The 20,271-nt window shown below is 45.0% G+C and overlaps 1 protein-coding gene across 11 annotated transcripts in view; it reads left to right on the forward strand.

Annotated features, from left to right (window-relative positions):
• si:ch211-207d6.2 (sickle tail protein) overlaps positions 1 to 20,271 on the forward strand; it is an 89,197-nt gene that overhangs the window by 45,345 nt on the left and 23,581 nt on the right. For 10 of the 11 annotated variants that reach the window (XM_046321114.1, XM_046321113.1, XM_046321120.1 and 7 more), the window contains 4 exons: positions 12,846 to 13,642; positions 14,381 to 14,508; positions 14,663 to 14,832; positions 15,460 to 15,644. In XM_046321114.1, the coding sequence (XP_046177070.1) occupies positions 12,846 to 13,642; positions 14,381 to 14,508; positions 14,663 to 14,832; positions 15,460 to 15,644 (1,280 nt within the window). Of the gene's footprint in view, positions 1 to 12,107; positions 12,179 to 12,845; positions 13,643 to 14,380; positions 14,509 to 14,662; positions 14,833 to 15,459; positions 15,645 to 20,271 lie in introns of those variants that run through there. The other variant, XM_046321119.1, reaches the window with a different exon arrangement.

Genomic DNA, 20,271 nt, shown 5'->3' on the forward strand with positions numbered 1-20,271 from the left:
CCGAGCCAAATCTTTGAGTCTCCTGAGGGGGAATAGGTTTTGTCGTGCCCTCTTCACAACTATCTTGGTGTGCTTGGACCATGTTAGTTTGTTGGTGATGTGGACACCAAGGAACTTGAAGCTCTCAACCTGCTCCACTACAACCCTGTCGATGTGCTCAGTCCACCTTTTCCTGTAGTCCACAACCATCTCCTTTGTCTTGAACACGTTGAGGGAGAGGTTGTTGTCCTGGCACCACACGGCCAGGTCTCTGACCTTCTCCCTATAGGCTGTTTAGTCGTTGTCTGTGATCAGGCCTACCACTGTTATGTCATCTGCAAACTTAATGATGGTGTTTGAGTCGTGCCTGGCCGTGCAGTCATGAATGAACAGGGAGTACAGGAGGGGACTGAGCACGCACCCCCGAGGGGCCCCTGTGTTGAGGATCAGCGTCGTGGATGTGTTGTTACCTACCCTTACCACCTGGGGGCAGCCCGTCAGGAAGTCCAGGATCCAGTTGCAGAGGGAGGTGTTTAGTCCTGGGGTCCTTAGCTTAGTGATTAACTTTGAGGGCGCTATGGTGTTGAACGCTGAGCTGTAGTCAATGAATAGCATTCTCACATAGGTGTTCCTTTTGTCCAGGTGGGAAAGGGCAGTGTGGAGTTCAATAGAGATTGCATCATCTGTGGATCTATTAGGGCGGTATGCAAATTGAAGTGGGTCTAGGGTTTCTGGGATAATGGTGTTGATGTGAGCCATGACCAGCCTTTCAAAGCACTTCATGGCTACAGACGTGAGTGCTACGGGTCAGTAGTCATTTTGGCTGGTGCTCTCATGCATGTTTCAGTGTTATTTGCCTTGAAACGAGCATAGAGGTAGTTTAGCTTGTGTCACTGAGCAGCTCTTGGCTGTGGTTCCCTTTGTAGTCTGTAATGGTATGCAAGCCCTGCCATATCCGACGAGCGTCGGCGCCGGTGTAGTACGATTCGATCTTAGTCCTGTATTGACGGTTTGCCTGTTTGATGGTTCCTCTCGCTTTAGTTCCAACCCAATTTTCGGGCAACCCAAGAGGAAACACCGGCGTTACAGAGGCAAGAGAGGGTGGATCGGTCACCTCTTCCCTCCATTCTACTAGCTAATGTACAGTCACTTGATAATAAGATGGATGACCTCCAATCGTGGATTTGCTACCAACGGGACTCTCAATATTCTTTGCTTTTCAGAAACATGGCTCTCGGACAGGATAACCGCCAAGGCTATCCAACTCGATTGCTTGCCAATTAACTCTGTACTCTTGCTTCCTGTTTACAAGCATAAGCTGAAACAGGAAGTACCCATGATTCTCTCTGTTGAGAAATGGTCACCAGAATCAGAGTTTATGCTATAGGACTGCTTTGCTATCGTTGATTGGAATATGTTTCGAGACTCCACCTATAACATTGATGAGCTATCCACCTCTGTCACCTGTTACATTGGCAAATACATCGGCGACGTTGTACCCACGGTGAGGGTTCGCTGCTTCCCCAATCAAAAGCCTTGGATTAACACCAAGGTTGGCACTAAGCTAAAGAGCAGGGCTTCCGCACACAGCGCTATCGTAGACGAACCTGATGCTACGGCCAAAGATAGGAATAAGTACAAGAAGGCCTGCTATGACCTCCGCAGAGTCATCAAATGAGCTAAAGGACAATATAGGAATAAGTTGGAATCATATTACACAGGCTCTGACGCCTGCCGCAAATGGCAGGGGCTACAGTCCGTTATGGATTACAAGGGAAGACCCAACTGTTATCTGCCCAACGATGCTTCTCTACTAGACGAACTCAATGTATTTTATGCACGCTTTGACAACAACAACCTTGAGCCTCATGCCACAATGACCACCGCCCTGTAGCACTCACTTCTGGAATCATGAAGTGCATTATGAGGCTGGTTATGGCACACATTAACTCTACCATCCCAGCCACCCTAGACCCACTCCAATTTGCATACCGCCCCAACAGATCCATAGACAACGCAATCTCAATTGCTCTCCACACTGCCCTCACCCACCTAGATAAAATAAATACGTATGTGAGAATGCTGTTCATTGACTTCAGCTCAGCGTTCAACACCATTGTCCCCTCCAAGCTCATCACCAAGCTTTGGACTCTGGGTCTGAACACCTCCCTCTGCAACTGGATCCTCGACTTCCTGATGGGCCAACCCCATGGGGTTAGGGTAGGCAACATCACTTCCACCACGCTGACCCTTAACACAGGGGCCCCACAGAGGTGTGTCCTTAGTCCCCTCCTGTACTAACTGTTCACCCATGACTGTATGGACACGCATGACTCCAACACCATTATCAAGTTCGCTGACGACACAACGGGGTTAGGCCTGATCACCGGCGATGATGAGTCAGCCTACAGGGAGGAGGTCAGTGACCTGGCAGTGTGGTGCTGGAGCAACAACCTCTCCCTCAATATCAGCAAGACCAAGGAGCTGATCATGGACTACAGGAAACGGGGGAAAGCCCGCCCTCGTCCACATCGACGGGGCAGCAGTGGATCAGGTAGACCGCTTCAAGTTCCTCAGTTTCCAAATCACTGAAGATTTAAAATGTTCCAAACACACATGTACATTTGTGAAGAAGGCGCAACAGTGCCTCTTTCCCCTCAGGAGGTTGAAAAAGTTTGGCATGGGCCCTCAAATCCTGAAAAGGTTCTACAGCTTTACCACTGAGAGCATATTGACTGGCTGCGTCACTGCTTGGTATGGAAAATCACATGGCGCTACAGAGGGTGGTGTGGATAGCCCAGTAGATCACTGGGGCCGAGCCCGGACTTCTTGAACAACTTCTAATCAAGCAATACGACTGATAAATAGCAAACAAAACGGCTACACAGACTGAGTTTACCTTGTATCTTTATAAACCTTTTATTTCAATATTTACACTATCGCTATGCACACTCACAGGGCGCTGCACACACACTCACTGTCACTCATCATTTGGTCACTGATACATAATATTCATGTACATTCATACTGACTCTACACACCTGCACACCCACTCACATGCAAGCTGCTGCTACTCTGTTTATCTTGTATCCTGTTGCCTAGTCCCCTTACCCCTATATATATATATATATATCTACCTCCCTCACTCCAGTATCTCTGCACATGTAAATATGGTATTGGATCTGACTTTTTAAATATTTAATTAATTACTTTGTGTATTTCATAAATCCTATTCTTATTTATGCTGTGTTGTTTTCTAGTAATACATTGTTATTGATTTTTGCATTGTTGCGTTTTGAGTTTGCAAGAAAGGTATTTCACTGTATGTGCATGTGACATTAAATCTTGAAGAATATTGTACAAAAGTATTGCCTGATGATCTTCTGAACTTTCCAACTTTCTTATGCATTCAAACCATACTTCCTTCAGATTGAAATAGAGTCTAAAGTACTGTCAGACTGATTTGTAATAGACTTTCATAGGTAATCAACGGCCAACTAGCTAACTTTGTGGGGTCGCTAATTTGATTTTATATCAAAATAGGGTCGCGGGCCAAAAAAGTCTGTTTTCAGGAGCTCTTCTGTCAGTCAGTATAGTATGACCCTGATAGTATGAACAACTCATCTCGTAACTGTCTTTTTTCCAATAATCACATTAGCCATGTCTTCCCACTAGGCAAAAACGGTGGTTTCCACGTTATTTCAACCACAACAAAATTCAATGTGTTTGTAATGGCGTTCGTCTGTTGAATGAGAGTCGGACCAAAATGTGGCATGGTGGTTACTCATGTTCTTTAATGAAAATGAACGATACATGAAATAACTAAATATGCAAAACGACAAACGAAACGCGAAAACCTATACAGCCTATCTTGTGACAACAAACACAGAGACAGGAACAATCACCCACGAAACACACAGTGAAACCTAGGCTACCTAAATATGGTTCCCAATCAGAGACAACGAGAATCACCTGACTCTGATTGAGAACCGCCTCAGGCAGCCAAGCCTATGCTAGACACCCCTACTCAGCCGCAATCCCAATGCCTACTAAAACCCCAATACGAAACACAACAAAATAAACCCATGTCACACCCTGGCCTGACCAAATAAATAACGAAAACACAAAATATTAAGACCAAGGCGTGACAGAACCCCCCCCCCCCAAGGTGCGGACTCCCGGCCGCACACCTAAACCCATAGGGGAGGGTCCGGGTGGGCGTCTGTCCACGGTGGCGGCTCCGGCTCGGGACGTGGACCCCACTCCAACCAAGTCTTAGTCCCCCTGTACCGCGTCCTTTGATTGGCGACCCTCGCCGCCGACCTAGGCCTAATAACCCTCACCAAGGACCCCGCTGGACTGAGGGGCAGCTCGGGACTGAGGTGGAAGCTCGGGACTGAGGTGGAAGCTCGGGACTGAGGTGGAAGCTCGGGACTGAGGTGGAAGCTCGGGACTGAGGTGGAAGCTCGGGACTGAGGTGGAAGCTCGGGACTGAGGTGGAAGCTCGGGACTGAGGTGGAAGCTCGGGACTGAGGTGGAAGCCCAGTACTGAGAGGAAGCCCAGTACTGAGAGGCCCAGTACTGAGAGGAAGCCCAGTACTGAGAGGCGGATCTGGAAGATCCTGGCTGGCTGGCGGATCTGGAAGAGTCTGGCTGACTGGCGGATCTGGAAGAGTCTGGCTGACTGGCGGATCTGGAAGAGTCTGGCTGACTGGCGGATCTGGAAGAGTCTGGCTGACTGGCGGATCTGGAAGAGTCTGGCTGACTGGCGGATCTGGAAGAGTCTGGCTGACTGGCGGATCTGGAAGAGTCTGGCTGACTGGCGGATCTGGAAGAGTCTGGCTGACTGGCGGATCTGGAAGAGTCTGGCTGACTGGCGGATCTGGAAGAGTCTGGCTGACTGGCGGATCTGGAAGAGTCTGGCTGACTGGCGGATCTGGAAGAGTCTGGCTGACTGGCGGATCTGGAAGAGTCTGGCTGACTGGCGGATCTGGAAGAGTCTGGCTGACTGGCGGATCTGGAAGAGTCTGGCTGACTGGCGGATCTGGAAGAGTCTGGCTGACTGGCGGATCTGGAAGAGTCTGGCTGACTGGCGGATCTGGAAGAGTCTGGCTGACTGGCGGATCTGGAAGAGTCTGGCTGACTGGCGGATCTGGAAGAGTCTGGCTGACTGGCGGATCTGGAAGAGTCTGGCTGACTGGCGGATCTGGAAGAGTCTGGCTGACTGGCGGATCTGGAAGAGTCTGGCTGACTGGCGGATCTGGAAGAGTCTGGCTGACTGGCAGATCTGGCTGTTCCATGCAGGCTGGCAGCTCTGGCAGCGCTGAACATGTGGGAGACTCCGGCAGCGCAGGAGAGGAGGAAAGCGCTGGCTGCGCTAAACAGGCGGGAGACTCCGGCAGCGCAGGGAGAGGAAAGCGCTGGCTGCGCTGAACAGGCGGGGGCTCCGGCAGCGCTAAACAGGTGGGGCGCACTGAAGGCCTGGTGCGTGGTGCTGGAACTGGTGGTACTGGACCGAGGACACGCACAGGAAGCCTGGTGCGGGGAGCTGCCACCGGAGGACTGGTGTGTGAAAGTGGCACAGGATGGACCGGACCGTGAAGGTGTACTGGAGAGCCTGAGAGCAGGGCTGGCACAGGACGTACAAGGCTAGATAGGTACACAGGAGGCCTAGTGCGTGAGGCTGGCACAATTTTCACCAGCCGACTAACACGCACCTCAGGACGAGTATGGAGCGCTGACCCAGGTGCCACTAAATCCCCGACACGCTCCGTCGGGCGAATATCGTATTTAAAGCACCAAACTAGCAACTCCCTCATTACTCTCTCCTCCACTTTCCCCATTAACTCCTTCACAGTCTCTGCTTCGCTCACGTCTAACACCGGCTCTGGTTCTGGTCTCCTCCTTGGTTCCTCACGATAAACAGGGAGAGTTGGCTCAGGTCTGACTCCTGACTCTGCCACACTCTCCCTGAGCCCCCGCCCAATACATTTTTGGGGCTGACTCTTGGGCTTCCTTTTGCGCCGCCGTGCTTGTCTCTCCAACTCCATTCTCCTATAACCCTCTTCGCACTGCTCCAGCGAATCCTAGACGGGCTCCGGCACTCTCTCTGGGTCGACCTCCCACCTGTCTATTTCCTCCCAAGTAGGGTAGTCCCGATATTGTTGCTCCTGCTGCCGTTGTTGCTTCTCCTCATACCAACGCCTCTCAGCTCTCCCCGCCTCCAGTTCTTCTTTGGGGCGGCGATATTCTCCAGGCTGATCCCAGGGTCCTTCTCCGAACAATTCATCCTCCCATGTCCATTCCTCTTTTAGCTGCTTCTGCTGTCGCTGTTGCCTGTTACCACGCCACTCGGTCCGGGTGTGGTGGGTGACTCTGTAACGGCTTTCTTCCGTTGAATGAGAGTCGGACCAAAATGTGGCATGGTGGTTACTCATGTTCTTTAATGAAAATGAACGATACATGAAATAACTAAATATGCAAAACAACAAACGAAACGCGCGAAAACCTATACAGCCTATCTTGTGACAACAAACACAGAGACCGGAACAATCACCCACGAAACACAAAGTGAAACCTAGGCTACCTAAATATGGTTCCCAATCAGAGACAACGAGAATCACCTGACTCTGATTGAGAACCGCCTCAGGCAGCCAAGCCTATGCTAGACACCCCTACTCAGCCACAATCCCAATGCCTACTAAAACCCCAATACGAAACACAACAAAATAAACCCATGTCACACCCTGGCCTGACCAAATAAATAACGAAAACACAAAATACTAAGACCAAGGCGTGACAGTGTTGACTTTGATTCAATGTGGAAAACTGATCGGATTTGCAAAAAGCCATCAACATAAAGGAATTTAGTCTTTTTTTTAACCCAACGTTTAACCGAAATCCTTGATTTCACGTTGAATTCACATTAGTTGATAGCTCAACAAAATGTAAATAAAAACTAGACGTTGAAATTACGTCTGTTCCCAATGGGATAGGATCACTTTATTGGACTGAATTGAAAGCATGCTACATGCCACTAATGTAGTACTGACAGTATGTTGATGCTTTCAAGGCAAGCTCCCATTCTGGATTAGAAATTACAAGTATTTACTGTAGAATTTTCTGAACGTCTTTTACAGTTACAATCTGTCTCCCGAAATAGTTACACTAGGATATTATTGACCATCACGGAGTTAGTACATGTCATATAGAAATAAAACCAGAGGAAAGTAATACTGTAGCCACTGTAGCCTTCAGAAAATATTCATACCCCTTGACTTATTCCACATTTTGTGTTACAGCCTGGATTCAAAATGGATCAAATATATATTTTTAACCTCCATCTACACAACATCCCATAATGACAAATTGAAAACGTGTTTTTAGAAATGTTTGCAAATGAATAGAAAATGGAATACAGAAATATTCAATTTAGAATCACCTTTGGCAGCAATTACAGCTGTGAGTCTTTCTGGGTAAGTCTGTAAGAGCTTTGTACAGCTGGATTGTCAATATTTGCACATTATTCTTAAATTATTCAATCTTGGTCAAGTTTGTTGTTCATTGCAAGACAAACATTTTAAAATCTTGCCATAGATTTTCAAGCAGACTTAAGTCAAATTTGTAACTAGGCCACTCAAAACAGTCAGTGTCATCTTGGTAAGCAACTCCAGTGTATATTTGGCCTTGTGTTTTAGGTTATTGTCCTGTTGAAAGGTGAATTTGTCTCCCAGTGTCTGTTAGAAAGAAGACTGAACCAGGTTCTCCTCTAGGATTTTGCCGGTGCTTAGCTCTATTCCGTTTCTTTTTATCCTAAAAAACTCCATAGTCCTCCATAGTAGTTTAATACTTATTGACTCAAAACATTTCAGCTTGAAAAAAATGTTTCATTCCACTTTGACATTATAGTCATTGTGTGTCACTGGCCTATACACAATCTCAATTTAATACATTTGAAATGTAATCTGTAGCACAACAAAATGTTGGAAAACGTCAAGTGGTATGAATACTTCCTGAAGGCTCTACCCTATCAAGCAAAGAGCAGTAACTGCTCATAGAGTGAACATTAGATAAATTACTTCTACGTTTTTTATTGTCCAGCCAAATGAATTGTAGGCAGATCGTTGGAGATGTGGTTGTTTTACTATGTTATTTTTTATTCATATTGACCCTGACCTCTGACATGACCTGTGACCCTAGACTGCAGTTACTGCCTTCTTGTTTGGTACACCCACTGGAATACGCTTCCAAGACAACTTTTTTTTAAAAACATATATTAATTCATATATTTATTTGTATGTGGTTGTCAGTGTCATGTAGTTTGATACTTGTATCAGCAAAGGACAATAAATACTGCCAAGGTAAACCGTAGACACTGCAGCCCAAAGATCAGTGAAACCAAGGTAAAAGGTGATGGCAGTTACTGCCTTTTTCCTTGGTCTCAATGGAACGTTCTGCAGTTACAGCAAACATGACCCCCCCTCCATAACACAAAACAATGGAGGCAGGATATTTTGTCCACGTGATAAAGCATGTATTTAATGTATAAATTAATAACCCTTTTTTGACCAAATGTGCATCGACTGCTTTTTTGCTTAGTAGGGCAGAGCTATGTTTCAACAAACTGTTGAAAGTTATTTTATATTGTATCTTGTCATTTTGGGAAGGGGAGGACCATCCTCCTCAGTGAATTTTTTTTATTTTGTGAAACAAAGTTATCCTTTTTAGATTAAACTATACTAAATATAATGACATGTCGCCAAATAATAAAACATACTGCTTTGCAATGAAGCACTCTAGGGTAGCCCCATGGTGTAGCCGGAGGACAGCTAGCTTCCGTTCTCTTCTGGGTACATTGGTTTTCACCTGCTTCCATAGACTTACACAGTAATTATGATGGGTTGGAGGACGTCCTCCAATCAGAGCCTTTGCAGCATGAACTGTGACATGTTGTCCACGAATCAAAGGTTTAGAGAATGCTTCTAGTAGTAAAAGCATAAGCGACAGCTAGCTAGCGCTGCATAAAATGTGGTGAGTATTTGAAACAGAGAGCGAGAAAGACAATAGTTGAACAGTTTTGACAAAAATTTCTTCAAAAATGAAGGATAAGCAAGCAAGAGAGAGAGAGCTATATTTAGTCATTTTTATTCACTTTTACTTACCTAGCTAGCAAATGCAGCTAGCTAGTTTAGCCTACTCAAACACCCAGCTCAAACAGAGAGGGATGCTATGTTATCTAGCTGGCTATGACTATCCAACACTGGAACTCTTCCGAGTCTAAGCAAGCTTTTGGTCTTACTAATTTATTGCCACCGGGGCCCGCTGGTGTAGCTGCTAAACTGCTTATTGACTTACTGTACTGCATGATTGTAGCAGGTTTGCTAACACAGTAGTTCTATTTGCTATGTTGACTATGACATAACTTTAGCTAATATGTTGACAACGATGTAGGCTGTGTGTTGTGCTTATGATATGGTATGGCTTGGAAAGGTTTTATCATCTGACCACAGACAGCTGTTGTGTTGTGCATTGAAGTCCACAAGCGAAGGGAAAGGGTGAGAGGAGGAGAGCGAGTAGATGCCTGAAGGAATACAACGTGGCTGCTAAGAACGTGAACTGTGTTTACTTGTAATCAGGTGTGTATTCATTCCACCGATTCTGTTGAAAAACGTTTCTCACATGGAACCAAACAGGGATAAACATACCTGAATTTGTCTAATAGAAACTAATTTACAACTGTTGGACCAATGATTTCACCCCTAGATCCACTAGATGTAGGCAAGAATGTGCAAGGCGGTATTGAATTTGACTATCATGTAGTAGCCTAAATCTATCGCTGTTACATTGAACTGGGTGAATAGAATATGAATGACAGTCATCCAATATGCTGTAATAGAAATAAGGCCACTCTCATAAAAAGTAAAAAAATGTCCTCCCTCTTAAACGGCTCCGACCGCCACTGGTCTGCACCATATTGACATAGTGCAGGGTTAGGCAAACCTGGTCCTGGAGTGCTGCAGGCACTTCATGTTTTTTATTTAACTGACCTGGAAGGACAGGTGTGTTGAATTTAGGCAACTGATCAATTAGCTCAGTTGGTCAGGTGGGCTTTTGAGTGGCCCAGGGATTGGGAGTAGGGTTTCAAAATTCCAGGAACTTTTTAAATTCCCTGGTTTTTCCTCCTGATTCCGGGAATCCTCCAACCAGGATTTCGTTGAAAGTTCCAAGAATTTTGCAAACCTAATTGGGACGCATGTAACCCTGCGTGGAAAGAACTCAAATTCCTTTGGTGGGTGTTGTTCTCAGCACGTTGTGTTGTGGTGTTAGGAGAAGGAGTGCCTAGTGATCAGAGGCCTTGTTTCTCAGAAAGTAAAGTGTTCTGTTAGATTGACGTACTGTGTACAACCTTGTGTTGCAACACCGAAGGAAGTGACCATCCTGGACATTCTTTATTCTCAGATCCACTTGATTTAACTCACACCTTAGACACCTTGATTTAACTCACACCTCACAAGATCAGACTATATATATATATTGTTTTACATACACCTGATGGGTGCAGTGAAATGTATTGTTTTACAGGGTCAGCCATAGTAGTAAGTCGCCCCTGGATTTAGTGTCTTGCTCGGGTATTTGAACCAGCAACCTTTTAGTTACTGACCCAACACTGTAACCCCTAGGGAACCTGCTGCCCATAAATGCATGTGATGTCTGTGGTAGTGCAGATCTTCCTCTTCACAGAAAGAAAAAATGTGCTCTCTAGAACCTGAAAGGGTTATTCGGTTGTCCCCATAAGAAAACCCTTTGAAGAACCCCTTTAGGCTCCTTGTAAAACACTTTTGGTTTTAGGTAGAACCTTTTTGAGTCCCATGTAGAACCTTTTCCACAGAGGGTTTTACGTGGAACCCAAAAGGATTCTGCCTGGAACCAAAAAGGGTTATCCTGTGTGGACAGCCGCGTAACTCTTTTGGAATCTTTTTTTCCTAAGAGTGTAGGCACATACATTTAGGCTTGTGGAGGAAAGATGATAACACTTTTACCCTGGTCTGGAATGCATGTCGGCATGAAAATGTGTCTTTTGTTTAAGTTTATTACTGTACCCAAAGGTGGTCAGCCCAGCATATTTTTCCATAGATGGAATAGCCCCATGTGTTTTAGGGTATTTCTGACCAGATAAGATTGATAATGCCATACTCTAAAAATATTTCCTGTTTGAGGCACTCCTGTTGTTTTTGCACAGGTTGAGAAAAGGTGAAATGTGGGAAAACAAGATAAGAATATTTTCATTGTAGCAGGCCTATGTTAAATGTCTGTCTGCTTTGTTGTGGAAATATTTGGGTATCAATGTTATGCGCAAAAGATCATGAAGAGAATTTTGCTAGAATTATGCACAAACTGAGTTTAAAATACTACAACAGGCCTCCCAGGTGGCGCAGTGGTCTAGGGCACTGCATCGTGCCACCAGAGACTCTGGGTTCGTGCCCAGGCTCTGTCGCAGCCGGCTGCGACTGGGAGGTCCGTGGGGTGACGCACAATTGGGCTAGTGTCGTCCAGGTTTGGCCGGTAGGGATGGTAGGGATGTCCTTGTCTCTGCGGGCCGGGCGCAGTGCGTGCTAACCAAGGTCGCCAGGTGCACGGTGTTTCCTTCTGACACATTCGTGCGGCTGGCTTCCGGGTTGGATGCGCGCTGTGTTAAGAAGCAGTACGGCTTGGTTGGGTTGTGTGTTTTAGGACGCATGACTTTCGACCTTCGTCTGTCCCAAGCCCGTACGGGAGTTGTAGCGATGAGGCAAGATAGGAACTACTAATAATTGGATACTATGAAATGGTGGAGAAAAATGGGGTAAAAAAAATAAATAATAATACTTCAACGTACATGTCAATGACTTGTTGTGTATGAATGAGCTGCTCTTATTGTCATAAAACAATACAACTGGGTTTCACATTATTCCCAGTCGTTGTGAATAATGTCACCTGTTTGACTCTAGGGTTATTCGAGAATATTCCAAATGCAGTTTTATCTTATGACAAGCCACTTTATGAAAGGTGAATAGATAATCCCTATGAAAAAGCAGAACGCAAAGTTAGCCAACACCCCTCTTGCATCATGCAACGGTTCTAGAACTTTATGATCACTGTTCAAATCTGCTGAACTGCTGAAGGTAAAGCATGTACCTGCAGCACGAGCACTAGGAAGATTGTGAGTACCATAACAAGTATTTTCTTGAGTCTGTAGTCAACTATTACTGGCTAATGTAATTTAGCTTAGATTTGCTCCAGTTCAGTGATTGGCATGTTTACACATCAACTGACAATGCTTGAGTAATGGACCTTTTCACGGGAATCGTGTCAAGAGTCCATTTTACATGACCTTATGATCTGAACAAGTTGTCTTTAGATTGTTGTTGTGAAAAGACTCTGAAATGAATACAGACAAAGATGCAGATCAGGGAGAATTATGTGTCAATGGTAATGTTGGGAATTACTCATACTGCGTATTGAACTAGTCCTGCACGCACAGCATACACAACAAACGCTCTGTGTCTTCACTCTGCACAGTGACGCATGACTGTGCAACAACGACATGTCTAAACAGATAGTGGTGTTTACCTGTGGTACAATTCCACCTTTGTGGATGTGGTTTTCCTCTCTTTTTCTCCCACACTCTGTGTATGGCCTTTGTCAAAACAGATGCACATTATGTCTACAATTTTTCATTAAGAAAAGCAACATTTTGATTCATAGATTTATTTTTGAGGGGACAGATATACCGTTAACCTAATGGCTGAGAGTCTCTCTGCATCGCACATCAAGTCTCTTTTCATTGACTTTGATGATCTTCTCTCTGATTTTCCTCCTGTCTACAGATACCAAGGGAGATACTGTATGGAAGTCATAGCCCTGTGCACACTTTACAATCCACCTGCAGTCCTGTCCACTCCATACAGGGGTCCATGTCTCCCCCCACAGTCCGCTCCATGCCCTCCTCCCCCTCCAGGATCCCCTATGGCCACCGATCAGGGGGAGGGGTGCCAGGCAGTGCCACCCTCCCCAGGGCCAGCATGTCCAGTGGGCCCCCCACCAGGTCCGTCACACCCTCCCCCAGTGCCATCCTGGAGAGAAGAGACGTCAAACCTGACGAGGACCTGAGCAGTACAAGTATGGCGCTGGTGCGTGCCGACGGGTTGTATGTCAATGTCATTGACCCCTACGCTGTCCAGGAGGGCCGGCTGAGTATCGCCTCCTCCCAGGGGGGCGGCCACATGGGAGACATGGTCGACACAGGTGGTGGTAGCCTCCACCGAGCCTTGGTCAAGTCCCCAGCCTCCTATACAGAGAACCCGGAGCAGCAGCACTCCCTCTACAGGCAGAAGTCCCGGAGGTACGGGGAAAGCCAGGGACTACCGCCACTCGGCACCAAAACCCCGCCCCCTTCCCCTCATAGATTGAACGACAACCACGGCCCTGTGGCCTCAGAGAGGGGCTCTCCTATTCGCCGGTCTCTGCGGAAAGAGAGTAATGGTAATACAGTGGAGGTGGTGAACAGGACCAGGTGTAGTGTGTCCTCTGTGTCCTCCTCTCCTGTGTTCGTGGAGCTCCCCTCAGGGCACTATGGGGACAGGCTGTTTCAGGGACACTTCACCCCCAATGACCCCCAGACCAGGTGAGACTCACAGACATAGAATTACTAATTCTATAACTATGTTGATACTCACGTAACAGAGGGCTCATTTTATTTGTTTACAGAGAGCTCATTTATTTGTTTATAGTCCACTCAGCAATGATTGCCTCTGTTTTCCAGGGAGTCCTGGGTGACTAACTACCACCTCAACTTTGGGTTTTTGATAAAGCACGATAGAAATTCAATGCGTTGTTGTTGTTGTTAATATTATGTATTATAGGTAACTGCCAAAATAATGGAATATCTTGAGTAAATGAGGGATACAACGTATATTGAAAGCAGGTGCTTATACACAGGTGTGGTTCCTTAGTTAATTAAGCAATTAACATTCCATCATGCTTAGGGTTATGTATAGAAAATCCTGGGCAGGCCATTATTTTGGTTACCATGGCTATGCCCCCATCCACAGCACACAAGTGGTCACTGAATGGTTTGATAAGCATGAAAACAATGTAAACCATATGAGAGATTCGGGAGTGGCGCCTGAGACAGCGTTTTCCACAACCATCAGCAACAATTAATGTGAATTTCTTGTGAAAGAATGGAGTTGCATCCCACCAATAGATTTCCAGACACATGTAGAATCTGTGCCAAGCTGTTCTGGGTCGTGGTGGCCCAACGCCCTATTAAGACACTTTATGTTGGTGTTTGCTTTATTTTGTCAGTTACCTGTACATAGCACAGTATTGTTTTTGGCTGAACATGTATTGTGTTTTGCAGTGAGCGAATGAAGGCCATGGAACAACAGATTGCCAGTCTGACTGGCCTTGTTCAGCATGCACTTGCTATTGGGCCCGCTGAGATAGATAGGATGACTGCTTCTCCTTTCCATGTCAACAACAGTGCAGGTGCTCTTATTACACAACTATTAGTGTTACAAAGTCAAATTAGGATTAGTTTTTTGTGGTTTCATGCATGGATAATTAAAGTTATTTTGAATCTGCCCTATTTAATCTCGTATTACAGTAACTCATAGAGTTGTCTCACTGATCTGATGTGTAGGAGTGTCACCAGTTCCTGCATCCAGAACCCCTGCCCTCCTTACAGATGGCTTCAATGCTCTAGTCCCTCAGGCCCCTTCCTCTGACTCCACCCTGCAGGTCACACTGACCACGGTCAGGAGGAATGTCACTGACCTCCGACAGCAGCTTCACCAACTCCGACAGCTACAGGTACTTAATAAGACGCCTGCACATTACATGAATCCATTATCAGAATTGTTTAAAGATGCACTATGCAGAAATTGCTCCGCCCTTTCCTGGTTGCAAACATTCTAATAGTTAGCCTAATTTCAGTTTGTCACAAAATAGCAAGTATAGTGTAGAGAATCATTGTACCATCTAAACCGCTGTGAAATATATTTTCCATAACCAAAAATATTATATTTTCAGCTGTTTGAAGCTGGTGTACAAAACCGAGAGTAAAAGATGCAAAAACGAAACTTAAGAACGGGAAGCCACTTCTTGGACTTGCTTTCAATGAGAATGACACTTCTATATATAACACACATTTCTATGTGAATTTGGTTGGGTTGCCCAAAAAGTTTCCTATTGCAGCTTTATGTGATACCTCTTGTCATCCAAGCACCATAAGTGAAAACACAAACGTAAAAGACAGATGTACAATATTCACAATAGTGGTATCTGAGAGAATCTGCATATATTTAGATCCAATATATACAGTATACCTTTATATGGTGTGTTCATATTATGTACTCCGTTATATTCCTCCATCACATATAGTGCATCTCATTCATTGAGTGAGTGTTGTAATGCCACTGTGTATGGTCCATCCATTAGATGCAGAACCAGGACAGTGTGAAGGGGATGCTGAAGAGAGCAGAGGAGGAGCTAGCTGAGGTGATGTCTGAGACCCTACAGAGACAACAGCAGGAGACCGAGCCTGGTCAGAGACAGAGGACCACGGTGGACGAGGAGAGACGCAAGTACCAGGCCATGGAGGAGAGAGTTCTGGCCCAGCTCAGGTAAAGGGTTGGAAACCCACACACTGACTGACAGGATATGTCATTTATTGAAGGCATTGACTTTGTTGAGCCCATCTTACTCTTACACAGCTACTGTTAATAACAAGAGTACAGATTATATCCTATGGCAACAAAAAGAGAAATCATCTACTTCCTACAATAAACAGTGATCAGACGATTAGTAATACGGAATTGCTCCAGATGCCCTATTCGTTTTTTACATTTGTCTAAACTGCTGAAGCTAACATTGTGAGCGTGATCTTATGTTGCAATGTGAAGTAATTTGTTGCAGCTAAAGTGGGATTAGTTAATCTACTCTGATTATGTAATCAGAACAGATTCCAGTGAATCAGAACAGTCTATCTACCAGTACACTAACTCAGCTATGGAATGAGTCATTGGTATTCAGCCAAAAATTGCTAGTAATGTTTCACAATGTTTAAATGAGTGCTAATGAGGTTAAGTATGTGATCTGGGGGGGACTGTGGTACTGACGGTGATAGGAGAGATTAGTAATGGAGTCAAAGCCAATGTCTTACTTTACTATGTCAGATCACTGGGCCAAATTCATCTTGGGGACTGGGGGGTTAGACAGTACTGTATGTGTTAAACACCTGTGTTACTGTATACTGTATGTAACTGTTATGTAATGTTGAGAGCACAATTTGGGTGGGAAAACGGATATTGGGAAACAGCTATTGCTCACACTTTTTCACGCGTAACATACTTTTGAATATATAGTGTATGTGGACACACCTTCAAATTAGTGGATTCGGTTATTTCAGCCACACCTGTTGCTGACAGGTACACAGTTGAGCACACAGCCATGCAATCTCCGTAGACAAACATTGACAGTAGAATGGCCTTACGGAAGAGCTCAGTGACTTTCAACTTGGCACCTTCGTAGGATGTCACCTTTCCAACAAGTCAGTTCATCAAATTTATGCCCTGCTCATAGTGCTGATATTGTGAAGTGGAAATGTCTGGGAGCAACACCGGCTCAGCCGCAAAGTGGTAGGCCACACAAGCTCACAGAACCGCCGAGTTTTGCAATACTCACTACCGAGTTCCAAACTACCTCTGGAAGTCAACTTCAGCACAATAACTGTTCGTTGGGAATTTAATGAAATGGGTTTCCATGGGCGAGCAGCCGCACACAAGCCTAAGGTCACCATGCACAATGCCAAGCGTTGGCTATAGTGGTATAAAGCTCGCTGCCATTCAACTCTGGAGCAGTGGAAATGCTTTCTCTGGAGTGATGAATCACGCGTCACCATCTGGCAGTCCGATTGACAAGTTTGGGTTTGGTGGATGCCAGGAGAATGCTACATGCCCCAATGCATAGTGCAAACTGTAAAGTTTGGTGGAGGAGGAATAATGGTCTGTGGCTGTTTTTCATAGTTCTTGCTAGGCCCCTTAGTTCCAGTGAAGGGAAATCTTAACGCTACAGCATACAATGACATTCTCGACTATTATGTGCTTCCAACGTTGTGGCAACAGTTTGGGGAAGGCTCTTTCCTGTTTCAGCATGACAATGCCCCCGTGCACAAAGCGAGGTCCATACATAAATGGTTTGTCGAGATCGGTGTGGAAGAACTTGACTGGCCTGCACAGAGCCTTGACCTCAACCCCCTCAAACACATTTGAGATTAATTGGAACGACGACTGAGAACCAGGCCTAATTGCCCAACCTCCCTAATGCTCTTGTGGCTGAATGGAAGCAAGTTGCCAGCAGCAATGTTCCAACATTTGATGGAAAGCCTTCCCAGAAGTGTGGAGGCTGTTTTAGCAGAAAAGGGGGGACCAACATCATATTAATGCCTATTATTTTGGAATGACGTTCAACAAGCAGTTGTCCACATACCTTTGGTCATTTAGTGTAGACGTTTTTATTTTTAAAATGTAACCTTTATTTAACTAGGCGAGTCAGTTAAGAACAAATTCTTATTTTCAATGATGGCCTAGGAACGGTGGGTTAACTGCCTTGTTCAGTGGCAGAATGACAGATTTGTACCTTGTCAGCTCGGGAATTCGTTTTTGCAACCTTCTAGTTACTAGTCCAACGCTCTAACCACCTGCCTTACATTGCACTCCACGAGGAGCCTGCATGGCAGGCTGACTACCTGTTACATGAGGGCAGCAAGAAGTCAAGGTAAGTTGCTAGCTAGCATTAAACTTATCTAATAAAAAATTATCAATCTTAACATAATCACTAGTTCACTTCACATGGTTGATGATATTACTAGTTTATCTAGCATGTCCTGCGTTGCATATAATCGATGCAGTGCCTGTTAATTTCTTATCGAATCACAGCCTACTTTGCCAAACGGGTGGTGATTTAGCACTGTCGTTGCTCCAATGTGTACCTAACCATAAACATCAATGCCTTTCTTTAAAATCAATACACAAGTATATACTGTTAAACCTGCATATTTAGTTATGTGGCGGCAGGGTAGCCTAGTGGTTAGAGCGTTGGACTAGTAACCGGAAGGTTGCAAGTTCAAACCCCCGAGCTGACAAGGTACAAATCTGTCGTTCTGCCCGTCATTGAAAATAAGAATTTGTTCTTAACTGGGATGCCACCCTTTAGATAAAAGGGTGTAACGCCATAAAAAGGCCAGACTACAGTTTGCAACTGCACATGGGGACAAATATCATACTTACTGGAGAAATGTCCTCTGGTCTGATTAAACAAAAGTAGAACTGTTTGGCCATAATGACCATTGTTAAGTTTGGAGGAAAGGGGGAGGCTTGCAAGCCGAAGAACACTGTCCCAACCGTGAAGCATGGGGTGGCAGCATCGTGTTGTGGGGGTGCTTTGCTGCAGGAGGGACTGGTGCACTTCACAAAATAGATGGCATCATGAAGGGAAGATTATGTGGATATATTAAAGCAACACCTCAAGACATCAGTCATGAGGTTAAAGCGTGGTTGCAAATGGGTCATCCAAATGGACAGTGACCCCAAGCATACTTCCAAAGTTGTTGCAAAATGGCGGCAGAACAAGGGCAGTATATTCATTTTTGGGAAAAAAACGTTCCCGTTTTAAACAGGATATTTAGTCAGGACAAGATGCTAGAATATGCATATAATTGACAGCTTTGGATAGAAAACACTAACGTTTCCAAAACGGCAAAGATATTGTCTGTGAGTATAACAGAACTGATGTTGCAGGCGAAAGCCTGAGAAAAATTCAATCCGGAAGTGCCCCATATTTTGAAAGCGCTGCGTTCCCATGAGTCCCTATTGAGCTGTGAATGTGCTATCAACCAGCTTACGCTTTCTACGTATTCCCCAAGGTGTCTACAGCATTGTGGCGTAGTTTTATGCATTTATGTTGAAGAATAGCCGTAGGTGGCTACATTGCGTAAGTGGTCACCTGATGGCTCCCAGGGTGACTCTCACGTAAAATACAGAGGTAGCCATTACCCCAATCGGTCCTACTGAAAACGAATTGTCCCGACGGATATATTATCGAATAGATATTTGAAAAACACCATGAGGACTGATTATAAACGTTTGCTATGTTTATGTCGATATTATGGAGCTAATTTGGAATATTTTTTGCCGTTTTCGTGACTACAATTTCCGGGCAATTTCTCAGCCAAACATGAAGAACAAACGGAGCTATTTCGCCTACAAAAATAATCTTTTGAGAAAAAAAGAACTTTGGCTATCTACCTGGGAGTCTCGTGAGTGAAAACATCCGAAGTTCATCAAAGGTAAACGATTTCATTTGATTGCTTTTCTGATTTGTGACAAGGTTGCCTGCTGCTAGCAAGGCATAATGCTATGCTCGGCTATCGATAAACTTACACAAATGAAATGCTTGTCTAGCTTTGGCTGTAAAGCATATTTTGAAAATCTGAGATGACAGGGTGATTAACAAAAGGCTAAGCTGTGTCTCAATATATTTCATTTGTGATTTCCATGAATAGGGATATTTTCTAGGGATATTTATGTCCTTTGCGTTATGCTAATTAGTGTCAGGCGATGATTACGCTCCCGGACCCGGGATGGGGAGTCACAAGAAGTTAAGGACAACAAAGTCAAAATTATTGGAGTGGTCATCACAAAGCCCTGACCTCAATCCTATAGAAAATGTGTGTGCGAGCAAGTTACACCAGCTCTGTCAGGAGGAATGGGCCAAAATTCACCCAACTTACTGTGGGAAGCTTGTGGAAAGCTACCCGAAACGTTTGTCCCAAGTTAAAAACTGAGTTTAAATGTATTTGTATGTAAAATTCCGACTTCAACTGTATGTATGACTTAAAATGTATTAACAGATGTTTTAGGTAGGCAATATATATATAAAATGTCATGTATTTTAGTTTTTCTTGGAATAGAAACACCATAATATAAAATATAAGCTTGCACTATGCAGAAATCGCTCTGCCATTTCCTGGTTGCTAAAACTCTAATAGTTCACCTATTTTCAGCAGCATACCACCCTGCATACCACTGCTGGCTTGCTTCTGAAGCTAAGCAGGGTTGGTCCTGGTCAGTTCCTGGATGGGAGACCAGATGCTGCTGGAAGTGGTGTTGGAGGGCCAGTAGGAGGCACTCTTTCCTCTGGTCTAAAAAATATCCCAATGCCCCAGAGCAGTGATTGGGGACACTGCCCTGT

The sequence above is a fragment of the Oncorhynchus gorbuscha genome, linkage group LG22 (genome assembly GCF_021184085.1).
Source record: "Oncorhynchus gorbuscha isolate QuinsamMale2020 ecotype Even-year linkage group LG22, OgorEven_v1.0, whole genome shotgun sequence".
Lineage (NCBI taxonomy): Eukaryota > Metazoa > Chordata > Actinopteri > Salmoniformes > Salmonidae > Oncorhynchus > Oncorhynchus gorbuscha.